General features: G+C 35.3%; 1 protein-coding gene across 1 annotated transcript; it reads right to left on the bottom strand.

Annotated features, from left to right (window-relative positions):
• Window positions 1–1,114: 1,114 nt before the first annotated feature.
• On the bottom strand, window positions 1,115–24,247 carry cplx2 (complexin 2). The gene is made up of 4 exons (XM_027135152.2): window positions 24,092–24,247; window positions 8,055–8,211; window positions 3,845–4,020; window positions 1,115–2,901 (listed from the first exon to the last, which is right to left on the bottom strand). Exons 2-4 carry the CDS (start codon window positions 8,083–8,085, stop codon window positions 2,704–2,706), a joined length of 405 nt encoding a protein of 134 aa, XP_026990953.1. The 5' UTR covers window positions 8,086–8,211; window positions 24,092–24,247; the 3' UTR covers window positions 1,115–2,703.
• Between the last annotated feature and the right edge of the window lie 537 nt (window positions 24,248–24,784).

Here is a 24,784-nt window from a genome sequence, read left to right as displayed (position 1 = left end):
TACTACCACAGCAAAAACAATAGGTACAGTTTTACAGGTACAGTACTATTTTTCAGAAGGTACGGTATTAATTTTTCTAAGAGTGTACAGTTTAAAAAGTAGGATTGACCCTCAACCATGTACAGAGCTAAACAGGCAATGACTGTAAACCTCAAACATTGGGCTTGAAACAAGATTCCAAGAGAAGAACTAGATTACGCTTCAGTCTAATGAGCAGCTTCTGTTGCAGGGACATTTGTACATAAACAGCACGGAACCTAGTGTTTTGGTATCAGACAGCATGCAAGTCATACATTGTGCTGTCTCTGAGACAATGAGACTTTCACATTCAGTTATGAAAACAGCCACAGCATCAACAGTACATGAGCTAACAACATGTCAAACGTTACAGACGAGCACGGATACATATACACATTCACATAGAAAACTTGTAGTACACACTGTAGACATTAACAATGGCTTTTTAGTATGTTATCATTTCAGGAATTGCTGCATATATACCTAGGTATATACACAGTATCACATACATGATGTCAGAGATTACACATAAGATAGGTGGATACACGAAGCGTCCACAAACTTCTACATTTTACAGGAAATGAATGCATGACTGAAAATTGTTGACCTACATATTATTTTCATTAATTATTGCAGTCTACACAATATGGCTTTAACTAGTGAAAAAACGTTCAGCACTAGAAAAAAAGTTCACCCTATCTTTCTATCTATTCAAAATAGAAAACTCACCTGTTCGATTGGACCTAAAACTGCTTTCAATATTTACTTCTAATATGTTTTTAAACAAATCCGTCAATTTAATGAGTGGCTCAGGGAGTTTTGTAAATTTTGTTTAAATACTCTCAGTAAATCTACAACTGCTAATTACACCTACAGTCCTTGCCTGACTAACAACAGTTAAAGGTTTTAGTATGTTATCCTTTATGCATTACTCTGTCCGGGTTTTGACCTGACGAGTATTTATTTATTTTATTCTTTCAATATTAGATGAGTACACGTGTATATACTGTACACCCCCTCAAAATCTCTCCCTATAAAAGTCTATGTGTGAAGAAATCAAAGACTTTTTTTTTGCCAACTTCATAATGGCATTATATTTTATGTTATAAATGACACAGTAGTTCAAATGTTTACAAAATTATCTCCTAACGTAGATGGCTATAGCTATAACTAGAGCTATGGTTACACAGATCGATAGCTATTTATCTACGGAGATATGGAAATCAAAATTACGTAGCATAAGATCTTGGCAGTATTAGACAGTAAAGTTGTCATGGAGCTAGAGTGTGAATTTAAATTGTATTTCCACTGATTCTTCCTTTTTTTTTATTTGGAGGCCAGAAATAAAAAAACAGATCTGTCTAGAATCTAGATTTGTTTATAGAAATTTAGATTTTCCAAATCTATCTTTGGTTTATTGTTTTTGAATGCAAATTTTGAGTCTGACCTAGGCTTCAGTGGAGAAACATTTCTGTTTTCAAATGGATGCACATTAACTAGCAGGGTTATTTCACGTTACATGTTTAAAGTTTTGATATTGATACCATATTACTGCACTATAATGGTTGTATCTGATTGTCCTTAGGGGCAAAATTGTTACCTCCAAACAAATCAATTTTCTTCCAGAAAATCAAGCTCCAATCAGTGCAGTACTTTTCCAGGCTGGATTACAAATACAAGTATAATAGGTTTATGTGTTATTTTATATTCTGCAAGTTTTTATTTATAGAAAAAATTTTGGTCACTGAAGTAATTTGTTGGCTTAAATGTGGCAGTGTTTTTCTTTACATTTTTCCCCAGTGCAAACCTAAACATGCTTTCCTTTCCTACAGTATACTCATGCTGGCAGGAGTAATGTGCATATTACTTCTCTTTCAAACATTAAACAATGACTATTACATCTCTCACCGATTAAAAGACTGTTTTAAAAAAAGGAAGGAGAGTGTCCAAGAAATGACAACTAGACAATGAGCATTCAGAATGTCTAGAATGGCACACAATCATGTTCGCTCTTAGGTCTAAGCATGGAAACACCAAACCTAAACAATTGCCCACATATAACATGTTGTCCATAATCATTCAAGACCTAAAGTTTCTATACAAAAAACAAAAAAGTTTAAAAAATAATTCAAATGTGTAGAAAGTCATCAGAAGGCATCATGCTTAAATTGCTGTTACTTAAATTGCCCTGTTAGCTTTAACTGCAAGCGTTGAGACTGGGAAGAAGCTAGCTAAACACACACACACACACACACACACACACACACACACACACACACACACACACACACACACACACACACACACAAACACACACACACATACAGTACATACACACCTCATTCCAGTGCCAGAGTTCTCGAATTCATGGAATGTATTCCTGTTGTATCCTTTATAATGAAACCCGATGGCTCACAGTTTGCAGAGTATGAGGCCATGGTTGTGCATATAAATTAACCAATAGAAAAATCTTTCACATATAAACAATTTGAACCTGAATGGCAGTGACAAGATTTTGTAGGGGAATGAATTGTTTTTATCAGTAGAAATAACAACTAAGACTTTGTTGAGGCAGTGAAAAGCCTTCCACAGTTTGGCAAGATTCCCACTATCCCCAGTCACAAACTACATATCTTCCTCCAAAAGAAACCCTCCCAGCAGCCCCCAAATACAGTCTCATGTCCATTACTTTTTAAACATGTCCTGAAGAGGTCCAGGCAAGAATTTCAGGACTGTATCTAAAATGCTCTCCTCATCTTCGTCGTCATCGTCCCCGCACCCTGCAGGAATAGCCTTTTTTGGGCGAGTTAGTGAGCCTTCACAGGCTTGCTCCATAGCTGCTTTCTCCTCAGCCTCCTTCTCCTCCTTCTTCTTCAGTCCATACTATATAAACATAAAGGATTCAGACCAAAAACAAGATGAAGTATTCAAGGAATAATACATGCTTAAGTTTGTACAAATGCTTTTTGAATGTCTTTTACGTGTATTAGGGTATAGTGGGTTTTCACTAAATTCGCAATGGTTTTCACAAAAAAAAAACCCTCAATGTTCAAAAATGTTAAATGTTCAATAAAAATCATGTTGAATGCCTGCACTTGAATAGAAAAAAAATAAATAATAACAGGTGCTTTGTTACTTTTCAAATCATAGTCATTCCCAGCATGCCACAGCAGAAGCCTTGAAGAAGCCTCTTAACCCTCCACTGCTCAATGTGTGGATTTTATTCTGCCCCACTCATAAGCTGCTCTGGATAATAAGGTCTACTGTCTACCAATTGCCAGGAACTGCGCATCTTCTCAAGAGGCTGATACTCAACTAATTCTAATCTAAACGGCTAATTCTATCTAATTCTCAATCTTTTAAAAAAGTAATATAACAACATAATTTACTTCTGATTGATTAAAGAGATAATGAACATTGTTGCACTGATGATTTACACACTATTGATTCATTCCTCATGTCTTTTCAGGTAGTTTTTCCTTTCTGCCGTTTCCCCAGCTTGCACATTAGAGAGCTCAATATAAATCTACATCAAGATTTCTGTAAAGCTGCTTTTCGACAGGGTCTGTTGTTAAAAGGTCTATGCAAATACAATTTACTGTGTGTCAGCATTAAATATACTGATTAATTCCTTTAAGGACATGCATACTGTATTTTTCTGTATTTTGTCACTGAAGAGCTGTAGACATAATGAGTTAAAAACACATATTAAAACATAGCATGACTCGCTCAGTGTTAAAATTAAATGAGTAATACTGTTAATGAATACCGAGTCTGTGGTGTTGGCTCAGTTTCACAGGTATTTGGAGAAAAACAGGAAGCTCACCTTATCTCTGATGTTCTGTCTGACCTTTTCTCTCTCGGCCTCCATGCGAGCATGCTTAGCCTTCCTCTCCTCCTCTTGTTGCCGCAGTGCCTCCTGCCTCTCCTCCTCTTTCTTCTGGGCATCTGGGTCTTTTTCTTCTTCTCCACCTAACATTTTCCCCATGTCTTTGGTGGCCCCTGTAGAGGGCAGCCAGAATCTGTGTTATTATTAGTTTTGTTTATTTTTTAACTTTATTTTTTGTTGTTGTTATTATTCAACGTTATACATGATAAATCAGTGAATTGTTACACCACCCATGCAGATTGTTTTTGTTAACCCCTTACACACGCCATATTATTCACTGATCAATCTAAACACATATGATTCAATAACTATTATCGATTATTCAGTGACTTTGACCTACATTGGCTATTATGTCACATAGGCTATTATGTCACAGTTGTAAGGACTGTAAGGCAGGTGTTTGAAATATGATGTTAAAATATAAATACTGTACATGTAGGCATAGATGGTGAAAACAACACAGTAGTATAGTGTCCTCTTGATTATTTTTACATTTTAAATGAACAAGATAAGTGAACAAATACACAAACAAGCAAATAAATAAATAAATAATCACAGAGGACAGAAAGAGAAATTCTCAGCATAATCGAATGAGGCATAACTGTAAGGTACTTATTTTAGGTTTGCTCACACTGTTTAAAGTGTCCTCTGTTTGCTTGTGAAAAGACTGTTTCACTGTGCGTGATGCTGTGGTGTTCTCAGTGTGACACGCTATCTAAATGGATGTTCCTAAGCCAAAATAAAGAAGCCAAACAGGGCCACTGGGGAGATACATGTTTCTCCTCCCTCACTGCCATCTGTTTCACTTGTCTAAGTCTGCATTTGAGAGATAGCCCTTTTAGAGCCATCTACCGTGTATTTCCTCCTCCCCTCCCACACCCCCCACTCTCTCTCTCTCTCTCTCTCTCTCTCTCTCTCTCTCTCTCTCTCTCTCTCTATCTCTCTCTCTCTCTCTCTCTCTCTCTCACACACACACACACACACACACACACACACACACACACACACACACACACACACACACACACTCTTAAAGATATTGGTCAGGACTGTGCTTTATTAACTCATCTATTCATTAAGTCATCTATTCATTAAGTCACCTCACTGAATTATCTGGTGATTGGAAAAAGATTTCATAAAGGTTTTTATGACTTTATTATCTGATATTGACATCAAACAATATGTTTGCTGTTATTGCAATAAGATGATTTAAAATACAAGAAAATAAACTCTACAGAAAAAATTAGCCTACAGACACTTTGAATGTTTTCTATTCTTCAACTTTAGCCCCAGTATATTTGACGAGTGCTCCATGATTTAATATCACATGCAATAAAATTGCAACCTTCTGTAATACTTTCTACAGCACACGACTTTTGCTTTAATTATTAATGTGGCTAATGACCCTGTCTGTCTCTGTGTGAGAGATTTGTCTGAAAAACTGTAGAACAGCCATTAAGAACATCTGAGTGATGTTAACTGTATTCGTTGGTGTATTATTCAGCTGCGATATACTACATCATATATATTAGATTAACATTTTCCTGAGTTTCATGGATATGATTGAGGAAAAGTGTTCTGAACTCCTACTGTTACAAGATAAAGCACAAATCTATTCTATATAAATTTACATGAGTCAATGCTATATATAAGGCACAAAAGGAACCTGAATATCTGTTTTGTGTGAATCCATGTGAACCTAATCAGCAAAAGTAGAGTGTGACAGAATCTAATTAAGTACTTCTTGTGGTCATTGACTTCATCTGTTAAATCAATGCATAGCTCATATTTCCATAAACAGTTGGAATGACTATGATTTTAAAATCTGAATACTCAATCCTATGCTATGTGCAAAAACCCAATTCAATTCATTTCTAAATTATAATGCACAGTCTCTTGCCATTAATTATGTCCCCAGGAAAAAGTGCTAGCAGTTGAGGATTTAATTGGCAAATGTGTGTGTGATTAGGACACCTTGGGCTGACAGATTAGCGTTCAGCTATGGTCTAGCTGTGTGTACAGTCTCTAGAGTGTAGACAGTAAAAGGTCGCTTTTAATTTCAGGACTGGACTGCCAACTCCCATTCCCCACCCCCTCCACACACACACACACACACACACACACACACACACACACACACACACACACACACACACACACACACACACACACTCAGCGTCCTAAAAGACAATTGACTTGCCTCCCGAGTTGTCACCTTTTGGCTAACTGATTTTGAATGCATGGGCGTTTTGAAATTCCTCTTGTATTCAAGGTCATTGCTGTTATATTCACAACTAAATGGTGCAACAGAATGAAATACACAAGTCTGACATAGGTCTGAACAACACAAGTCTACAGACAAGCTTTAGTATTGAATTGATTTATTTATTTATTTTTGCAGCAATGGCTCAATAGCAACACAGCCATTTTAGCTAAAATCTTTGTCACTTTTCATATTATTCCTATAAGAAATTTCTGCTACCAAATTAGCATTCAGGAAATATTTAGGCAATGTAACGTAGTCCTGCTACTGTACATAGTGTCCTTACCATTCAGAAAGACAAGAGCTCCTTTATATTAGATTCTGCATGGCTTTACATCAAAGCACTGAATGAATGAAAAACTATAAGCATGAAGGATGGAAGATGGAGGATGGGTGGGCAACCGATTCTGATGATTTACCACACAGCGTTGGTGCTGAGACAGATAGCGAGAAAAGCTCTCGTTCTTGATAAAATGAAAATGATCATATGAACATAGTAATTAGGCTATTTTTCTTTCAAAGTAAGAAACAAAATAATACACCAGACCACTTACAGCCTCCATCTGTGTCCACGTATCTATAAAAAAATCCTTGTATTTTAAAATATTAAAGATTTGTTTTGCTTGCAAGAAATCTAATGAGATGCATATTTTATCTGTCATTGTGTTCTGGATGATTTTTATCTCTCATTAAACCTGGCGTTTATTTCTGAATAGCAGTGATGTTTTACATACTCTCACCAGAGCCTTCTAAGTAAGAACCTCAAGTGCTATATCCTCCTGAATAATTTGTACAGGATGTGGAAGTTTGATGCGTAGATGTGTCCTGAATAATAGATGAACCTCATGGATAAATCATGTCCTTCTACTATTACTACAAAACTGTACACAGATTTTATTTGTGTAACCAAAAGGTAGAAGTTGTGAGATTTGTTTGGAAGAAATGAAAATATGTTATAAATACTTTATATGCATATTTGGACATAAAAAATTCACATTTTAATGACATTGTAAAACACACACACACACACACACACACACACACACACACACACACACACACACACACACACACACACACACACACACACACACACACAGATGTACTACATAAATAACACCATCTCCAATGAAGAACATTATTTTGTAAACATTTCTCTCTTTATCAATCACTATAGACAGAGCGAAGCCCTAAATCTTACCACAATTACAGTATGTTCCAGTTCCAACAATAAAAGCAACTGCAAAGACTCAAGCTTTGATCTGAATCTAACTGCAATGAGTTGAAAGCAACAGTCCTGCAGATGTCATGCTGCAGTTAGTCAGAACACATTTAAAGGAACAATTGCTATTTGTGATGCTAAAACATTGGCAGATAAAAGAACCATTAAAGCCAGTAATTCAAGCTTAGTGTTTTTGCCTCTGAGACACAATACGAAAGGTCATCATCCGATCACAATGGCTCTGAAGTGTCTGACACATCTGGACCCATCTGAGGCAATTGAGAAATACATTATCTATGGTCATTTAGCTGATAAAACCGATGCAAGGAATTGATTTGAGGAGTTGACCTTTAAACAAAACCGGTCCTCTTAAATAGGAAAATCTATATCTCATATCAACAAATGCCTGAAATGACAACGTACTTAGATCATAGCCTTGTGTAGAATGATAAAATAAATAAACTGTTGTTTTACTAAAAATGGTATTACTCTTAAGTATCTGATAAATAGTTTGTTGCCTGAACGTAGAAACACATAAACACATAACTATCTCCTCTTCTATGATTGTAAAAAGCATGTTGTAAAGATACTGTAACAATGCCGAATTTTAGTCCAAACTGTCCAAGACAGAGACTATATTAGTGGTCAAAAACATTACTTACCTCCCAGTGCTTGCTTCATTACAAAATCCATGATGCACTTTGATTTCAGTTCTTGACAAAGCTACAAAGAATGACGCATGTAATCTATCTGCAGTCCCGGTTGTGTTAGGCCGCTACAGCATGTGTTCTCTTGTGCTTGATGATGATGCGTTCACTTCTGTTGGGAAAAGAAATCATGAAAAAATATACTGGTAAATGGTCTATATCCAAAGAGATGGAGAAAATGAAAACATTCTATACACAAACAGTAATGCATACAATGTATTAATCAATATTGCAATTAAGAATGTAGATTAACAAATATATTATTCACATATATTCGGATATAATAGATTTTATAATAATATAGGTTATAATATAATTTATAATAGGTTTTGTGTATTTCTGTCTCCAAGTCTGTCTCTAGCAACAGAAATCTGACCCGTGGAGTGAAAACGATCCCTTTCATAACTCAATCAAGCTCCAAGTCAGGGAAAAGTAACAGAATTGATTATTAACACTCTCACTTTGCAAATAATTGGGGATTCATATAAAAACTGCCAACTGAGAAAATACTATTTCTAAGACTTAAGGGTGTAAGAATTATTTGTTCCAACTCCGACTTGTGTAAACAACAACAAAAACGGGCGAGACAGCTGCAATGGAAAGCAAGAATTCACTGGATTTTGTCTAATATGCGCCACAAGGAGCTGCCTTTGGGTAAATTAAGCATGGCATTTTGTTAGATCATGTTAATGGACCGAAATGCAAACAGATGGCTGATATATAGCATGTTAGTGGGAATCAAATCCATTAGAGGGTTTTTTTTTGTGGTATGCTTAGCACAGCATTATAAATAAGTTTATGAAACAAACCAACAAATGGTCTGTATTAATCATGTCCTTGTGCCTGGCAGCACAAGAGAAAAATGTATTTAAAATAACTGCAACAAGTCATGCTTTGAGAAAGTATCTCTCCAAATAAAAATGGCAGAACATTTATATGCATGTTATGTGTTAATTTTTTAAATGGTTTGAACCTAATAAACATGAACATACAAGAATTGTCCATTTTACAACAGGCCATTGTAATGGGGATCATGGTAACACTGAACAATGTAAAACAAACTGAAAATGACACCGGTCTACCTCACATGGAAATAAGCTCACTCAGCATCAATGGGCTGATCTTAAGCAATCTTAAGCAATGGGCTGGTATTATTGTATAATAGGTTTCTAATATATGAAATTGCCCATATTATCACTTCAACAGCATCAAATAAAAGATTCTGTCTTCTTTATATTATTTAGCATATTTAAGTCTAAATTATTTCACTGAAATACTTATAAGATATGAGGGAAAACTTCTAGAAGCCTCCTTTCCAACACAGCAATGATATCCTGCTTGAATATATATAACTTTAACTATTTATAACTATAACTATCACGGCTGTCACAATCTATTCCCATTGGGACACAGCACTGTATAGATTGGAACATTACTTGATTTTAGACACATCATGAGCTGAATCATGAGATTTAGTTGATTTAACTTGGGAATGGTTTTTCCATGGTCCTCTACAGCTTGATCCTGACACCACCTGACTTATATTAATAGGGTGAAGCAGGAGCCAAACAGTAGTCGTATAGAGAGTGTATAGCACGGCTGGAAATACATCATAAATCTAATTTTAGTTTCCAGCCCTGAGCACTTTCACTATAGCATTTCAGTATACTCATGTCATCCATCTTGCTAGACTAACAGGTAATTGAAAAAAGATTTATTGGATTGGATTGCATGAAATCACTGAGGAGAAACCATAAAGCCATAACATATGTATTCAGAGATGAACAGATTTCTGATGTGATGTTTAACTAAACCCATACAATTATGTGCAAAAGGACACGATAAAAAAAGTTATATACCATTAAGACATAAGTGTCATATTATTTATTCATTTATATTTATATTTATATTTATTTTTGCACAGATGTTAATGAAGTCTGACATTTCACTCCACCAATAATAGACAATTAATAGACAACAACATTACTTGTGGCAAATACTATAACTATTAATGCATTTAAAACACATGTCATATTTATTTCACACACACACACACACACACACACACACACACACACACACACACACACACACACACACACACACACACACACACACACACACACACACACACACAGTATATATAGTTTCCTTCTCTGTGGGCAAAGTAATTAAAGTTCAGTCATGATGATAACTAGAGCATATAAATAATTAAGTAATAATAAAGTACAAAGTAAGGCAGAGGAAAGGCTAAGCATAATAATGAAATAGATTAGCAAACCTTATAATGGCTTGGCCAGGTCTATACAACAATGTATGTATCCACTACTCTTTTTATATATTTTGTTTTGTATTTACTGCATATTATATTATGTCCCTATTCTTTTTATATATTTTGCTGCTGTAACAGAAAAAATTCCCCATTGTGGGACGAATAAAGGTACAGGTATATCTTATCTTATCTTATCTTATCTTATCTTATCTTATCTTATCTTATCTTATCTTATCTTATCTTATGTGCTACAAGACTGCATACCTCTTCTTTGTTAGGTTTACAGCATCTACTGATTTGATACATCAGACTTTTATAAGACTATTTTAAATCAAATAAGCTAATACTTCGCACAGACAAGATTATTGCTTGATAATATACAGTTCTAGAAATGTTCTGTCATATTATTTATAAAGAAAGAAAATAGAAATAAATTAGGAAAGAAAGAATATGGAAATACATCCATTCATATTTATTAATCACTAAATACTATATCCCAGGTTCAAGGTAGATCTAGAGATATTTATTACAGCACGTCATCCATAGACATTCATATACTCATTTACACCTGAGGAAATTAGGGTAGCCCATCTCTCAAAAGCATACTGTCCTAAAGCAAGGTAGTAAATGTGCTAGCTTGCTTTCAGACAGCATGCTTTAAAAAAGGGGGAAAAAAACAAGAGGAATCTCAGATGGACATTGCAACTTTTGAGTCTGCACAGACCTGAGCTCAGGGTCAAACTGAGCACCCTGGATGTACAAGTACAGTACAGTGATATTTCTTTCTGTAAATTACCCATGCTTGTTAAAAAAGTGGGGTTATACTGAGAGCTGAGCTAGCCATGATATGATGCCTCTGGAGCAGAGAACATTGAGGTGTTTTTGGCAGGATGGCAGTGCTGGGATTTGAGCTCATGACCATTTGAAGTATCTTAGACTGTAATCACTGGGAATGAACTACTAAGCTACCACTGCCAAAAATGATTGAGGAATGATTCTAATACACTGCACAATATGCATTTAGTTATTAATATGTGTTGCATGTATGTCTGGGTTTTGATGTAAACGTTTTGTTCATTATTCCAAGTGCAGAATTTGTTAGAAGCAGATACATATAATGTCTATACATGCAAGGCCACTGGCTACATGCCATAATCCTGTTGCAACCTAGAGTTTCCAGCAAAAACTTAATGACCTTGGTGAGTGGGTCCAGGCGATAGGAAAATCAATGAATCGGGTTGCCTTAGAGCTGTCAGAGATGCACATGAACAGAAATTGCTGTTTGGCTAGGCTGCTGATTATATAGGAAGAATCTATGAAGAGATATGCTGGAGGAATAAAACAGCAAAAGAAAGAAAACCCTGACAGAAGACCTAGTTCTATAGTGATTCTGGCAAACACTCATCATCATCATCATCATCATCATCTTCTACCACTTATTCGAACTTCTCGGGTCACGGGGAGCCTGTGCCTATCTCAGGCGTCATCGGGCATAGAGGCAGGATACACCCTGGACGGAGTGCCAACCCATCGCAGGGCACACACACACTCTTATTCATTCACACAAACACTCTCACACTACGGACAATTTTCCAGAGATGCCAATCAACCTACCATGCATGTCTTTGGACCGGGGGAGGAAACCGGAGTACCCGGAGGAAACCCCCGAGGCACGGGGAGAACATGCCAACTCCACACACACAACGCGGAGGCGGGAATCGAACCCCCAACCCTGGAGGTGTGAGGCGAACGCGCTACCCACTAAGCCACCGTGCCCCCCTTCTGGCAAACATTTTATATCAATTAAAAAATACAAAAATACAACATTTTAGACAATAAATACCTGTCTTTATAATGTGTTCTTCATCTATACCTGTAAATTCATAGACTGAAATCATTTATTCCTGTGGCTGAATGCTCATAAATTGTAGCAGCAGTCTGTGCTAAAGGGAAATGTGGTCTGGCTTCATACATTTTTTACTACAATATCATACACCAACCCCATCATATTAGAGGTCTGTAACAAATTAGTGGAACTCAACTCATTTTTACCCCTTAGCCTAAGAATAGATTCTAAAAAAAGCCATCTCATTTTTCCATTGCTTGAAGGACAAAGTCATTACAATATAGATATCTCAGTATAAATGAGCCTTGAGTCACAGAAGGACACTGGGGGATTTTTTTCTTTATGAAATGGAATAGAGGATCACTGGAATCATTTGTAATGCCAGATTTTTATGACCATCCCTCCATCCAACCATCCATCCATCCAACCATCCATCCATCCAACCTTCCATCGATCCAACCATCCATCCATCCAACCATCCATCCATCCATCCATCCATCCATCCATCCATCCATCCATCCAACCATCCATCCATCCATCCATCCATCCATCCATCCATCCATCCATCCATCCATCCATTCATCTTCTGTATCACATATCCTACAAAGGGTCGCCCTTTTTCAATGCACATTTTAAGTCTATTTGCTTTAAACAACCATTTTTCCAATGCAATTATAATTGATGAGACAGTTTTAATCTGGAGTAGAAATTATCATCCATTTGGACATCTTTTTACTCATTATATTCCACGTCTATTTACTTATCAATTAGTGAATCAAAATCAGAATCAGCTTTATTGCCAGGAATGTTTTTACATGCGAGTAATTTGTTTTAGTGAATGGGGTACATGTTTACATGTTTAGCATGAAGTTCTACTTCTACAACACCTAAATAAACAGATGACATTTACAAAGAGTTGTTTTAAATGCACAGTAATAAACTTAATTAACTTTCACTTAATGAATAATAGCACATCTGAAAAATTATTTGTACCATACTGGAAATGTCACATAATGTCGAGCATTATGTCAACAACATTCTGAACGTCTCCTTGCTTTGAGCTCTACAATATTCCATTGGTAGATGAGATTAACAGTTTTTACTTTTTGTTAAGTTTCTAAAAAATAAAAATATCATCTACACCAGGCATTTGAGGTGCCAGATTTCCTCATGTGAATCACTTGAATGCTTTGAATTAATGTACCTTTTCAGCTGGATTGTTATCAATGTATAAACAACTACAGGTTTAGTTACAATGATCCCCAAACCTTTTGCTATAATTAACATCATCCCAATCAGCTACTTTGCAGTTTTCCCTCCTGTAATTATATAAAAACTTAATAATACATTAATTAATTAACAACTACTGAAAGCAACAATTAATAGATTAATTAATAAAGTAATTAATGAATTCATAAATAAATAAATACATTTACACAATACAATATTTATTTATTGTGTCAGAAGTTATTCATAATGTTATTTTGCCTATTAGCTATTAGGTAGCTGGCTACCTTGACTTATTACCACTCCTGTTACCATATGCAAATATGAGCTTTTTTTGGAATACATTAGTGCAAAGAGGAATTAATCTATATTTTCAAAATTATCCATAGCACCTTTCATCCTTAAAAACACTGTGCATAACAAAGATTTTGGTTGGCTAACCATAGCATCACCTGTACACCTACCCATTCATACACTTATCCAACCAGCCGATCGTGTGGATGCAGGGGGATGCATACAATCTTGCTGATTCAGACCAGCAACTTGTGTAATGTTCACATCGACAACCAGAATAGGAAAAAATATGTTCTCAGTGATTTTAAACATGGCAAAAGTGTTGTCTCTAGACTGGATGTTTTTTAAAAACTGTTCGTTCTCAGAAACTGTGTGCTCTGTGAATATATATGTGTGTTGTCCATGGCTAAACGTTTAACTGAGTAAAAAATAACCAATTACTATTTAGTCTAGTTTCTTCTTCTTTAGTCTAGTTAATCTTACCTTCCACCAGTAAAAAGCAACCCTGTATTGTGTACAATGACTGCTAATGTAATTTAAACCTTAACCTGATTTTCATATTATTGTTCAAATTCCTAATCATGTAATTAGTTATTTGTAATGACAATAATTGTGATGTAATTGTTGTGTCCTTGTGAAGAGAAGAACGTCTGTTTCAAAATAACAAATCTGTACTGAAACACAACTGAATTGGAATCAATTTCAAGCTGAGATCTGACATTTAAAAATGTAGTACTGTATATACTACAGTCTGTAATCATTATTTCTCACACAAGTCTTTATTTGCATAGTTTTATGTTAAGAACAACAAAGTGGTCCGAGCTGCACATGAAAAGAATCAGAGTCGTTAAACATGAACACATAAGGGTCATATGTCAGCATACTGGAAGTCAGGGTATGAAGAATAATTAAATTAAACTGCATGTTTCCCAACCTGGTATCCAAAATGATTCTGACAGCAAAGCACCATATACGGTAAGATTAAATGTACGGCATAGAGCCAAGAGAAGATGCTGTGCAGATCCATTACTCCATAAGACATTAAGGCTTTAATTTCTTTACTTTACATGAGCCTGTTTCAAACATGTTGAGGATCTGCAGATTACTGCTGATTCTGCTGATAATGTTAATGAAAATATTACATTAATGTATGAAAATAAAAATAAATGTTCTATGAAAAAGAATAAACATATATACCTGAAGCATTTCTGTTTCTGTAAAATTAAAAGGAGAATTAAAAAGGACAATAAATTGTTAAGTAACTGAAGGTTGGTCTTTGCTTTTGGGAAATTAAAGTCTTAGTAAGTCTCTTGAGGAAGTCTTATCAAAACCATTATATATCTGTGTTATGTTTGAATTTATGGGATACTTCACCCATTCGTGCTGTGTCTTTAATTAACTTTGGCCTCTGCTTTGCCTACTTCATGCATGCTTGACTGAACAATAATTTGTGGTTTTAATGATGAGTGACAGTGTTGTAAGTGCTGCTGAGATGCTGGGTGTAGAGTTTGCCAAGGAATTATCTTTGCATTTCACACATGGTACTATTGTATTCCAGGGGTTCTCAATCTTAGGCCAGTGACGTCAACATCACACCAATAACTCCTGTCTAATTAGTAAGAATATAAAACAAGTGCTGTTTAGAGTAGAGCTTGAATATTGTAAAGAGTCTGTTTTTTATGTTACTCTATGAATATAACAAAATGACAGAAAATGTAATAATTGTCCATAATTTTGTATAGGCATAGATTAACATTATAAATAATGGTCTTCAAGGTTGAAACCAGATTGTATAGGTTCTGTGTTGTATTGTAACCTATATTGTTTAGGTCATTTGTCATTGGGACAAGAAGTAGAGATGCTGCTTGTCTGAAACTTTCCAGTAGTGAATATAATAAAAATGAGATTTGCAAAGCTAATACTCAATAGGAATAAAAGAGATTTGGATATCCACCCAAAGATCACATTTAAATAACCTCTTAGGTCCCACCTGAGTGTTTCGCACAAATTGGCAGGGGCAAATGAAGTGGCTTTTAAGAATCAGGTGTGAAGTGTTGTTACCAGGGCAACAGTTTTCCATGTAAAACATAGGGTGCCATGAGGAGATGATGAGGCTTAGTGGAGAACAGGAGACTCCGGGACATCAACTCTTCATTACCCATCACTCTTTCCACACACTGTACGCTTCAGCACACAGCAGGTTGTACCTGGGACTTACAGAATAAAGCTTGTATTGACTGGAAGAAGCTAATTTTTGCCAAAGTTTTGCATCATCTCTCTCAGGCACCTGTACTTGCCTGTCAAGGCTTTTAATAACTGACCAATAGGGAATGTCTACATTCAAAATTTAAAAATTTAAGATATTTTTTGCTACTTATAAAGGCTAAGCTCCCAGATAATTAATTAAAACGCCCACAAGTTATGTCAGTCACCTTGATTTCTACTACATACATTTGCACAGTTTCTCTGAATATGTTCTGCAGGTCTTCAATGGTTGTACAATCTATTGCCCTTTTACCATATTACTGTATATGATTATATGCCCATTTATCATATTTAATCATATTAGAATAAAAGTCATCCAGTCGAAAATATACATCAATAAAATTGTGCATTAAATATTTAAATATTGTTAAACATACTAATTTGCATATTGAAAAAAAATGTAATGATCAACATTTAAAGATTTTGCATAGAATTTATTTTGTTTCTTTGTTTAACTGTGTCACTCAGTGGTCAGATGAGTGGTGCAAACCTTTGACATAAAGTATATTGGCTTATGCAATCTGTAACTGTTTAGCGGGTAGATATTCAAATTTGTATTTAGATTTTAAGCCCAAAGTGGACATGACCTAAACTGGAGGCTTTTATTTTATTTTATTTGAAAACAAAAAATATCAGTAGACATGGCAGGACTGTCAGCTTGGTAAATATGGCTCTGACCGTACCTGAATCTGAGCCACATCACTTAAAATCAAAACTGTTCTCAACTAGAGTTATATACAGGTTCCCTAAAACATAGTTTTTAGATCTGTTTGTATGATATATTCTACCTATATAACCACCATGACCCTTAGCAGGTTGTTACTAATGAAAGTGAAAGTGACATGACATATGGCTAAGTACGGTGACCCATACTAGGAATTCGTTCTCTGCATTTGACCCATCCAAAGTGCACACACACAGCAGTGAACACACACAACGTGAACACACACCCGGAGCAGTGGGCAGCCATTTATGCTGCGGCGCCCGGGGAGCAGTTGGGGGGTTCGGTGCCTTGCTCAAGGGCAACTCAGTCATGGCCGGCCCGAGACCACAACCTTAGGATTACGAGTCAGACTCTCTAACCATTAGGCCATGACTTTTCCCACTTAATCATGCTGTAAGTACAATGTGCGGTGCTACATGTCTTGTTTCATAATTGACCACTCGCTCATACCTGCATAAAAGTAAATTCCCTCCAACTATTGTGACATTTTTTGTTGTGTCCTTTGTGATCCCCATTCTGATCCACGTCTCTAGTCTCAACAACCAATGCCCTGTGAATCTTTCTTGCAAACTTGCTAAAAAAAAAAAAAAAAACTGATATCCTCATATGTAGAACACATTATCTGTTCATTCTGAATAATATATTCATACTTGGTTCTCTGGAACAGAATTTTACATAAAAATATTTAACACCATTCAATATCTTATGTATAATAAATATAATGCGAGGCTATGACTCCTGCATGCTACTGTGGAGTCAGATTTCTTTTGTGAATAAAGATGTAGTTTGATGATGTTTAATATATCAAAGCTGACATGTGACTTGATCCTTCTGACACTGCACTGACGGATTTATTCATTATCACAGCAGTGTAGGAGTACCTTATTATATAGTATTTTTTTTGTTCCCTGAATTTTTGGTTGTTTTAACTAAAGAGATCGCACACACTGTAGAAATATTATGTTTAAATATTATGTCAATGTTCAAAAATTAAACATCAAATATTAGTTCTTTCACTCCTTTCTATTTTTTTCTGTATTGATGCACATGGGCCAACATAAGAATATTTACACTACTTTATGAATATTTATTGCAAGAGCAGTTGCTTTAAAGGAAGGTTTTTTGTCCTCACTTTCACTAACCACCTGCTAAGTAGGTGTCAAAGTATATCAGAGTGTGCTAATAGCATGGGAGGTCACAGAAAATCCTTTCTCATATGGGGGCCAATTAGCCCCTGTCACAACACTATGTCTGCCACACATCTACTGACTTCAGTAGTTACAGCAGTATTCATACGTAGATGTGCAGCATTAATGCAAAAGTACTTATATTTTTGCCACTTATATGGAAACGTTTAGGACTCTATATCTCCTTCAAATTTTTATTATTACTTTAATAATAAATGTTACAAGATTGTTGTGCATGTATATAGGTATTAAAACCTTTAAAATGATTACAAAACCGATAAGATTATTGTCTTATGATGGACTATAGTTCTAAAAGAGAAGAAGGCGCTACAATATACTACTAGATATCATTACAAATTTTCAATCGTTGATTAACTTTATACAAATTTCTGATTTGCGAGTTTGAATTAAGAACTAAATGTCATTTATTAATAATAATATAATATAATATAATATAATATAATATAATATAATATAATATAATATAATATAATATAATATAATATAATATAATAACCAGACAGAGAATAACTGCTAGACAAATTTAAATATATAGTAAATAGAAAAAAAAAACATATCTAAAAAGCCTTTACATAAATCATCACTTTATGATCATGGTCGCCTCAGACACCTCACACTCTAAAAAACGATTCGTTGGCTGAACAACCATTACTTATAAAAATAAATAAACTAAACACAAATAACAAAGTAATTTTAACTTTTCAACCTCTACTTAGCATATAGAGTGTCTGTAACATAAATATATAAGTTACAAGGTGAACCTAAGTGTATGCCTAAATATAATGAAAAAACACGTCACGTCAACTAGTATTAAAATTGCATCAAAACTAAGTAATTATAACATAATATTTTAAGTATATGACTGGGCCACGTGATATGCAAATCTGGAAAAAACTGGATCCATCTGGTGATGCACATGTGAATACGGTGGAAAGAGGTAAGCTTAACTCTCTATAAACTAAGCAAAATATTTGATTTTGAGATTTTGACATTAATAAACACTTGTTTGTAGTGTTAGGTGACGATATTTTCTGAAATGTAAAGAGGCGAAGACGCTGAAAAGAGGTAAGATTTGTCGTTTTAATGTACATTCGTTTATTTGTGTTAATGCGTTTGTGGTCAAGAAAGAAACTTTTTTAAATTGAATATCTGAATTGCTACGAATTTAGCTTCAACAATTAGAAATGTGTTACTTAAATACTTATGAAAGTCTAGTTTGTACAAATAAGCTATTTGTACAAATAAGGAGGAACGAGTGTGCACGCGATTGTGCGACTAGCAAAAACAGTGTGACTCCATCGAATGAATGTTCTAGTGGTTAATTTGTTTATTTTAGAGGAATATGACCATGCATCACGTTAGCACGTTTGATAATTCTGTTCCCGCCCTGGTCCGTGTAATATTAGGTCATTTTAGTATATACAATCCTTTACTGAAAAGGTCTATGTTAGTAAGACACTTCAATGTCTAGCCTATTCATACTAAATATAAAACTGTTTTTTTCTTGTTCTAGTTCAGAGCAAGAAACTATTGCAAAGGGGGCAGCATGAAGGAAGTGTCCTGTTGGAAGTGATCTTTCATTTGTTAATGTAACACATTTGTTGTACATTAATGATGTGTGGTTTTAGGCTTCACCATTGCATTGCAGCCTGTTTCAAAAAATAAAGTGAAATGCTTTATTTTGTGTGATTTGCATGTGTAATTTATTTTAGTGAAGTGACATATGGTGTCCCATACCTGTACTCGGAATTTGTGCTCTGTGTTTAACCCATTAAACAGTGCAATATGCAGACCAATAGCTGATAATCTACAATAAGTTAAATTTTTACATTGGTTCAACTCAATTAATTGTCTTTTTTAACATAAATGAGCTTAAATTTTAAGATAACTTAACTTGCAATTACTTAGTAGATTCTATCATGTTACATATATTTTTAAATAAACAATGTTGTGTGTACCCAAAAATTTAAGTACATATAACAACGGTTTTCTTGTTAATTTTAAGTAATTTTTTTCCAAGTTGGGTTTACTTAAAAAGTGTGATGCAAAAATGGTGCATACATATTTTAAGTATATCCAACACATCATTTTTTTACAGTGCAGGCTTGCTCATTGGGGAAAAAGCAAACACATTGACATATATCTAATATTAATCTTTAATTTTTGTACTATATTAACATTATATTTATATGAACATTTTCTTTTATGTTTATGTTCTGTGAAGCTGCTTCGAGACAATGTCTATTGTTCAAAGCACTATACAAATAAATTTGTATACAAATTTAGATATAAATTTGTATACACTATACAAAGAACATTTTTTTTGTTTTATTAGTCCCATATTTTGTTTACCAATAAATCTTGTCATGTTCTTTTAATCTTGTCCTGCTCAACTCATTAACAAATAATTTGCAAAGCATGCTACTTTGACTCTCAGGCCTGTAGAAAGGCTAATTACTTTCTGGTGTTTTATCATTATCCGAGTATAAACAGCAGGTAGTTAACACAGAGCTTATAAAGTAAACAATCCAAAAATCCTGGCTTGCAACATCTGCTAGTAAGACTTTCACATAAAAGCATGATTTAATTTTCATCCACCACATGTAGTTTTTTAAGATTTGCAAACAATATTAGCAGTAATACTCCTGTGGAACATATATTAGTCCATCTGTGGCACAGGAACAGGCCTACTGTGCTTTATGATGTATGGTAGAGCTTTTTATTTTTGCAACTGCATTTAAAATGAGTAAAAAACAATATTATAAAAACAACATTATTATATTATTTTATATTATATTAAATTATATTTTGTATACAACGAATCATGAAAAATAAATTGTATTAAAAGTTCTATCAGTTCAAACATATATGAAAAATAATAGGTTATTCAGTTAAATAAATCATAAAAAAAAACAAAAAAACAAAAAAAAAACTTAATGTTTGGGTACCTTATGCATTTGTTGTGAGTTGGAGGATTGCTAAGTGTCTGCCCAATAGTGTGCTATTTAGAAGTAGGAAGAAAGATAAGCTCTTATTTAAAATGATTGCTGTGAGCAGGCATCCAAAAGAAAATCATCTCCAGCTATTTAACTTTAACTTAATTAAAAATATTTTCAAATGTCTAACTGCGTGTGGCAAGTTTTGTTTAACACTTTTGTTCTGTCTGGGGTCAAAAAGATTAGTTAACACAGAGTCCTACTGAACGTGAAACCTTATCTCCTCCGATCAATCCGAAACGTTTTAAAATTCTTAAATCATGTTTGTATTACAAAAATGATGTTTATTCCATTTTAATCTTGGATTAACAAGGTACCTTTTGACAATGAACATTGCATGTAAATCTAAAATAAAATGTTGATGCTAATGTGATTGTCCCTTTCTCTATGTCTATCATTTACACTCCCACCTGTGCACACACACCTGCTATCATGAGGCTCTCCAAGCACTGGAAGAGCTTTTGTGTGCATTTCAATTAATATTGTTTATTGTTTAGACTGCCAATAACTGAGAAGAAGATAAGACATATTTTCATGTGTATTTCTAATCTCTGTAGTAGAGTGGCGTCCAATACCATGCTCATTTATTCATAGTCATAAAAAAAACTCTGATACTGTGTGCTACTAATCTAGTGTGTATTCTCGCACTAATGACTAATCACTAAACAGACGACACAAAATGTCAGAGATCTGGACATATTTCATGATTAATGATGACTATCACATATCGCAGTGATACAAAATGCCAGTATCTTCCTACAATACAAGTAACCTATTAAAACATATTAAATATAAAATGCTAGAAGCACACATCAGCAACTAATTTAACCAATTAAAATGCAAGTAGCTAAAGTAATAAAGAACAGATCTATTAGCGTACAGAAATGGACATTTGTATTGTGTGCTACTATGTCAACCTGGAAAACTTCTCGTTTCAGTACTAGTGTTGGTATTAGTATTGTCCAGTAAGAAAAAAAATGTACACGTGTTCATGTGCTCTGTACTCAGGAAGGTGTTTCATGTTTTCTACTAGATTTTTTTTTGCCCTCTGGCTGTTTCATGTTTAAGGATTTCCTATGGGGAAAATGCCATTATAACCTAGCAAGATGAATGTGAATCTCAGAAAGCTCAGACTACATCCTGCATGGGCTATTTCTTTGGTGCAGATATGAATTATTTAGAACTTGATTTCTCTCTCTGCTGCTGGGTCTTTGCTGATGAGTTTTTGAAAAAAGCAAAAATAAATAAACAAGAAAAAGCTTCAGAATATGCCATTCTTCCCCTGTCACATACAACATATGATGTAGCGCACACACACACACACTTCACTTTGGTTAGTTTTATATTCGGTTAAGGTGTGTATGTGTGTTATAACATTGTTTTTTCTGGAGCCAAAGGTCCAGTAAGGTTATCAGGATTATTTAAATTAAGTTTTTCAGACTCCAGTGTATCAAACCCAGGATCCAGGATCATTTAATTACTATGCGACTCAGTGTCACATGACTGAACTCTTCATTTCATTGTCATGTTTAGTATTTTACTAACATAACAAGCATGTCATAGCAGGAGAATCACCAAGGTGTCCTGGATTTTGACCTTTTAATAGTGGACAAATATATTACAACAATCATTTAAGCAGTGGATAAGTAAAAAGGCTGCTTATTATTGCATGACAAAATAGAAGTAGGCTTTAGACACACTGTGTTATATAATTTTTTTGTTATTTAATGTTATCCTTTTCCCCATAGATGTGTCTGAAATGGTTATTTTGAAATTCCACAGCATTTATCTAATTATGGGATGTGCATGATTTTATTTCTACAATTTCCTTGGTTTTTTCTTTATTTGCCCTCCCTGTCAGATTAGTATATTATTAAATAATTGTATAGTTTTTAATTGAATAATTATATGTCCTTTTATACTTGGATTATTGCAATATTTTAACCTTCATACACATAACAGCACACAAGAGTGCAGTACAGCAGCTTTAGTGTCTGACTGTTACAGTAATGACAGCATCCTTGTGTTGTGAAAGCACATGCATGTTCAGAGGCTACGCATTATTCTACTTATACCTCAGTATCAGTATCCAGTGGTGAAAAACATAAATGTGCATTCAAGGCATCTGGTGTGCAGGCTTTCATTGACAGCTAGTGTCTCTGTAGCACAGAGAAGCATCACCATGCTTTATGTTTTTCTGCAAAGGTTTCGTGTTGTGTTTATCGTCAGCTAGTGTCGTCGATCTGCCCATCAGTACTAATTGACTCATTTTTACACATCTCTGTCCCAAGCTAATTGAGAGACTTTTGAGTGCAGTTTACACATCATCCCACCTCCGTGTTTGCTGTATTTCGAACTGCAAAAAAAGACATTATGCATAGGATAAGACTTATTACTTAATAAGCGTTACAGAGCGCGCGCACACACACGCACGCACACACACACACACACACACACACACACACACACACACACACACACACACACACACACACACACACACACACACACACACACACACACACACACACACACACACACACACACACACACACACACACCAAACAAAAAAACAAACAAACAAACACAGCCGATCGTGATCGTGAGACATCAGGGAAGATCAATTCAGCATCAAATCAATTATTTAAGCTGTGTATGCATGTGAAAACCTGTTATAAACAAAACGCATCTGTTCAGGCCCATGCATGTTACTGGTGGAACTATAACGGAAAGGAACCTTATGAGAAGAAGCAATGTGTATGTAATTTCGGGGTTAGGATACCAGCGTTACACCGGCAGCCTCCACAACGAAACCAACAGCAGCAACATCTTCCGCCGCCTCCACCATCTCTCTCTCTGTATCCTGCGCATCCTTCCATCCTCCTTCCGCATAAAAGCAGTAACAAATACGCACGCACATGCACATGGAAACTGGTATATACTCATGGTGTGTGGGTGCGTGTTTGAGTGAGTCTCTTATGTTTTTTAATTTATTTTTAATTGATTTATTTTTGCTCTTCACTCCCCGTGCAACATGAGGCTTAAGCGGCGCATCCCGTTTTACTACGCGCGCCCTGCGCCTCACACGATACCCTTCGGCCGCGTGCCTATGATAATGAGCTATAAAAGCAGACATGCAATGATCATAAGGCATACAGACCTGCGTGGACAGGAGGGAGAGAGGGCTGCAGCCTTCGGGTTAGTCCGCCTTATCTGTTTGAAGAGGACAGCGTCTGCTAGCCTGCGCTGTTTCGAGACTCCCTCTTACCCTCCGTCCCTCCCTTCTTCCGCAGAGCTGCACTCCTCCTACCTTCACTCTGTACCTCCCTCCTCTCTCTGTCCCCTCACTTTAGTCTTCAGAAACCTACTATAAATAACAGCAGTCCTACGCGTCTTTTCCTTGCAAACAATGCAGTAATACTTCCTACGACAACAACAACATTATCAAGATAATATTCCATTTAAAATGGCGTTTTCAATATGCTATCATAGTGTGGAATCCCTTCACTGTTGCTTTAACGTGTACAGAGTTTCAACGGATGCAAAGCTGTTCATCTGGACACATTCTTACTGTGGCATAAATACTTATATTGTTTTACATCCAAAGTGCTGAATTGTACCTGACAAGACAGACTAAACACTTATGCTGTTGTACAAATGCATTTAGTCATTAATCTTTAGGTAGCTGCAAGAAATAAACAAAACAGTTTAAATACTGACAGGTGGGAGGATGTAAAATTCACACGGACATGAGGACAACATCTGATATATGTCAAAGACGTTAACCGAGGCACCAGACCTCTGGATTTCTGGCGTGATCAAACTACTCCCTGCACCATCATGCAGCCCTGCA

The sequence above is a fragment of the Tachysurus fulvidraco genome, chromosome 17, assembly GCF_022655615.1.
Source record: "Tachysurus fulvidraco isolate hzauxx_2018 chromosome 17, HZAU_PFXX_2.0, whole genome shotgun sequence".
NCBI classification, from domain to species: domain Eukaryota; kingdom Metazoa; phylum Chordata; class Actinopteri; order Siluriformes; family Bagridae; genus Tachysurus; species Tachysurus fulvidraco.
The sequence above is the reverse complement of the archived record's forward strand: the minus strand, read 5'-3'. Positions and strand labels throughout refer to the sequence as shown.

Coding starts and splice junctions, on each gene's coding strand:
- cplx2 (XM_027135152.2), bottom strand. CDS start 8,085: ATGGATTTTGTAATGAAGCAAGCACTGGGAG. Junction 4,021..8,054: donor AATGAAGCAAGCACTGGGAG/GTAAGTAATGTT, acceptor TGCCCTCTACAG/GGGCCACCAAAGACATGGGG. Junction 2,902..3,844: donor GACAGAACATCAGAGATAAG/GTGAGCTTCCTG, acceptor ATGTTTATATAG/TATGGACTGAAGAAGAAGGA.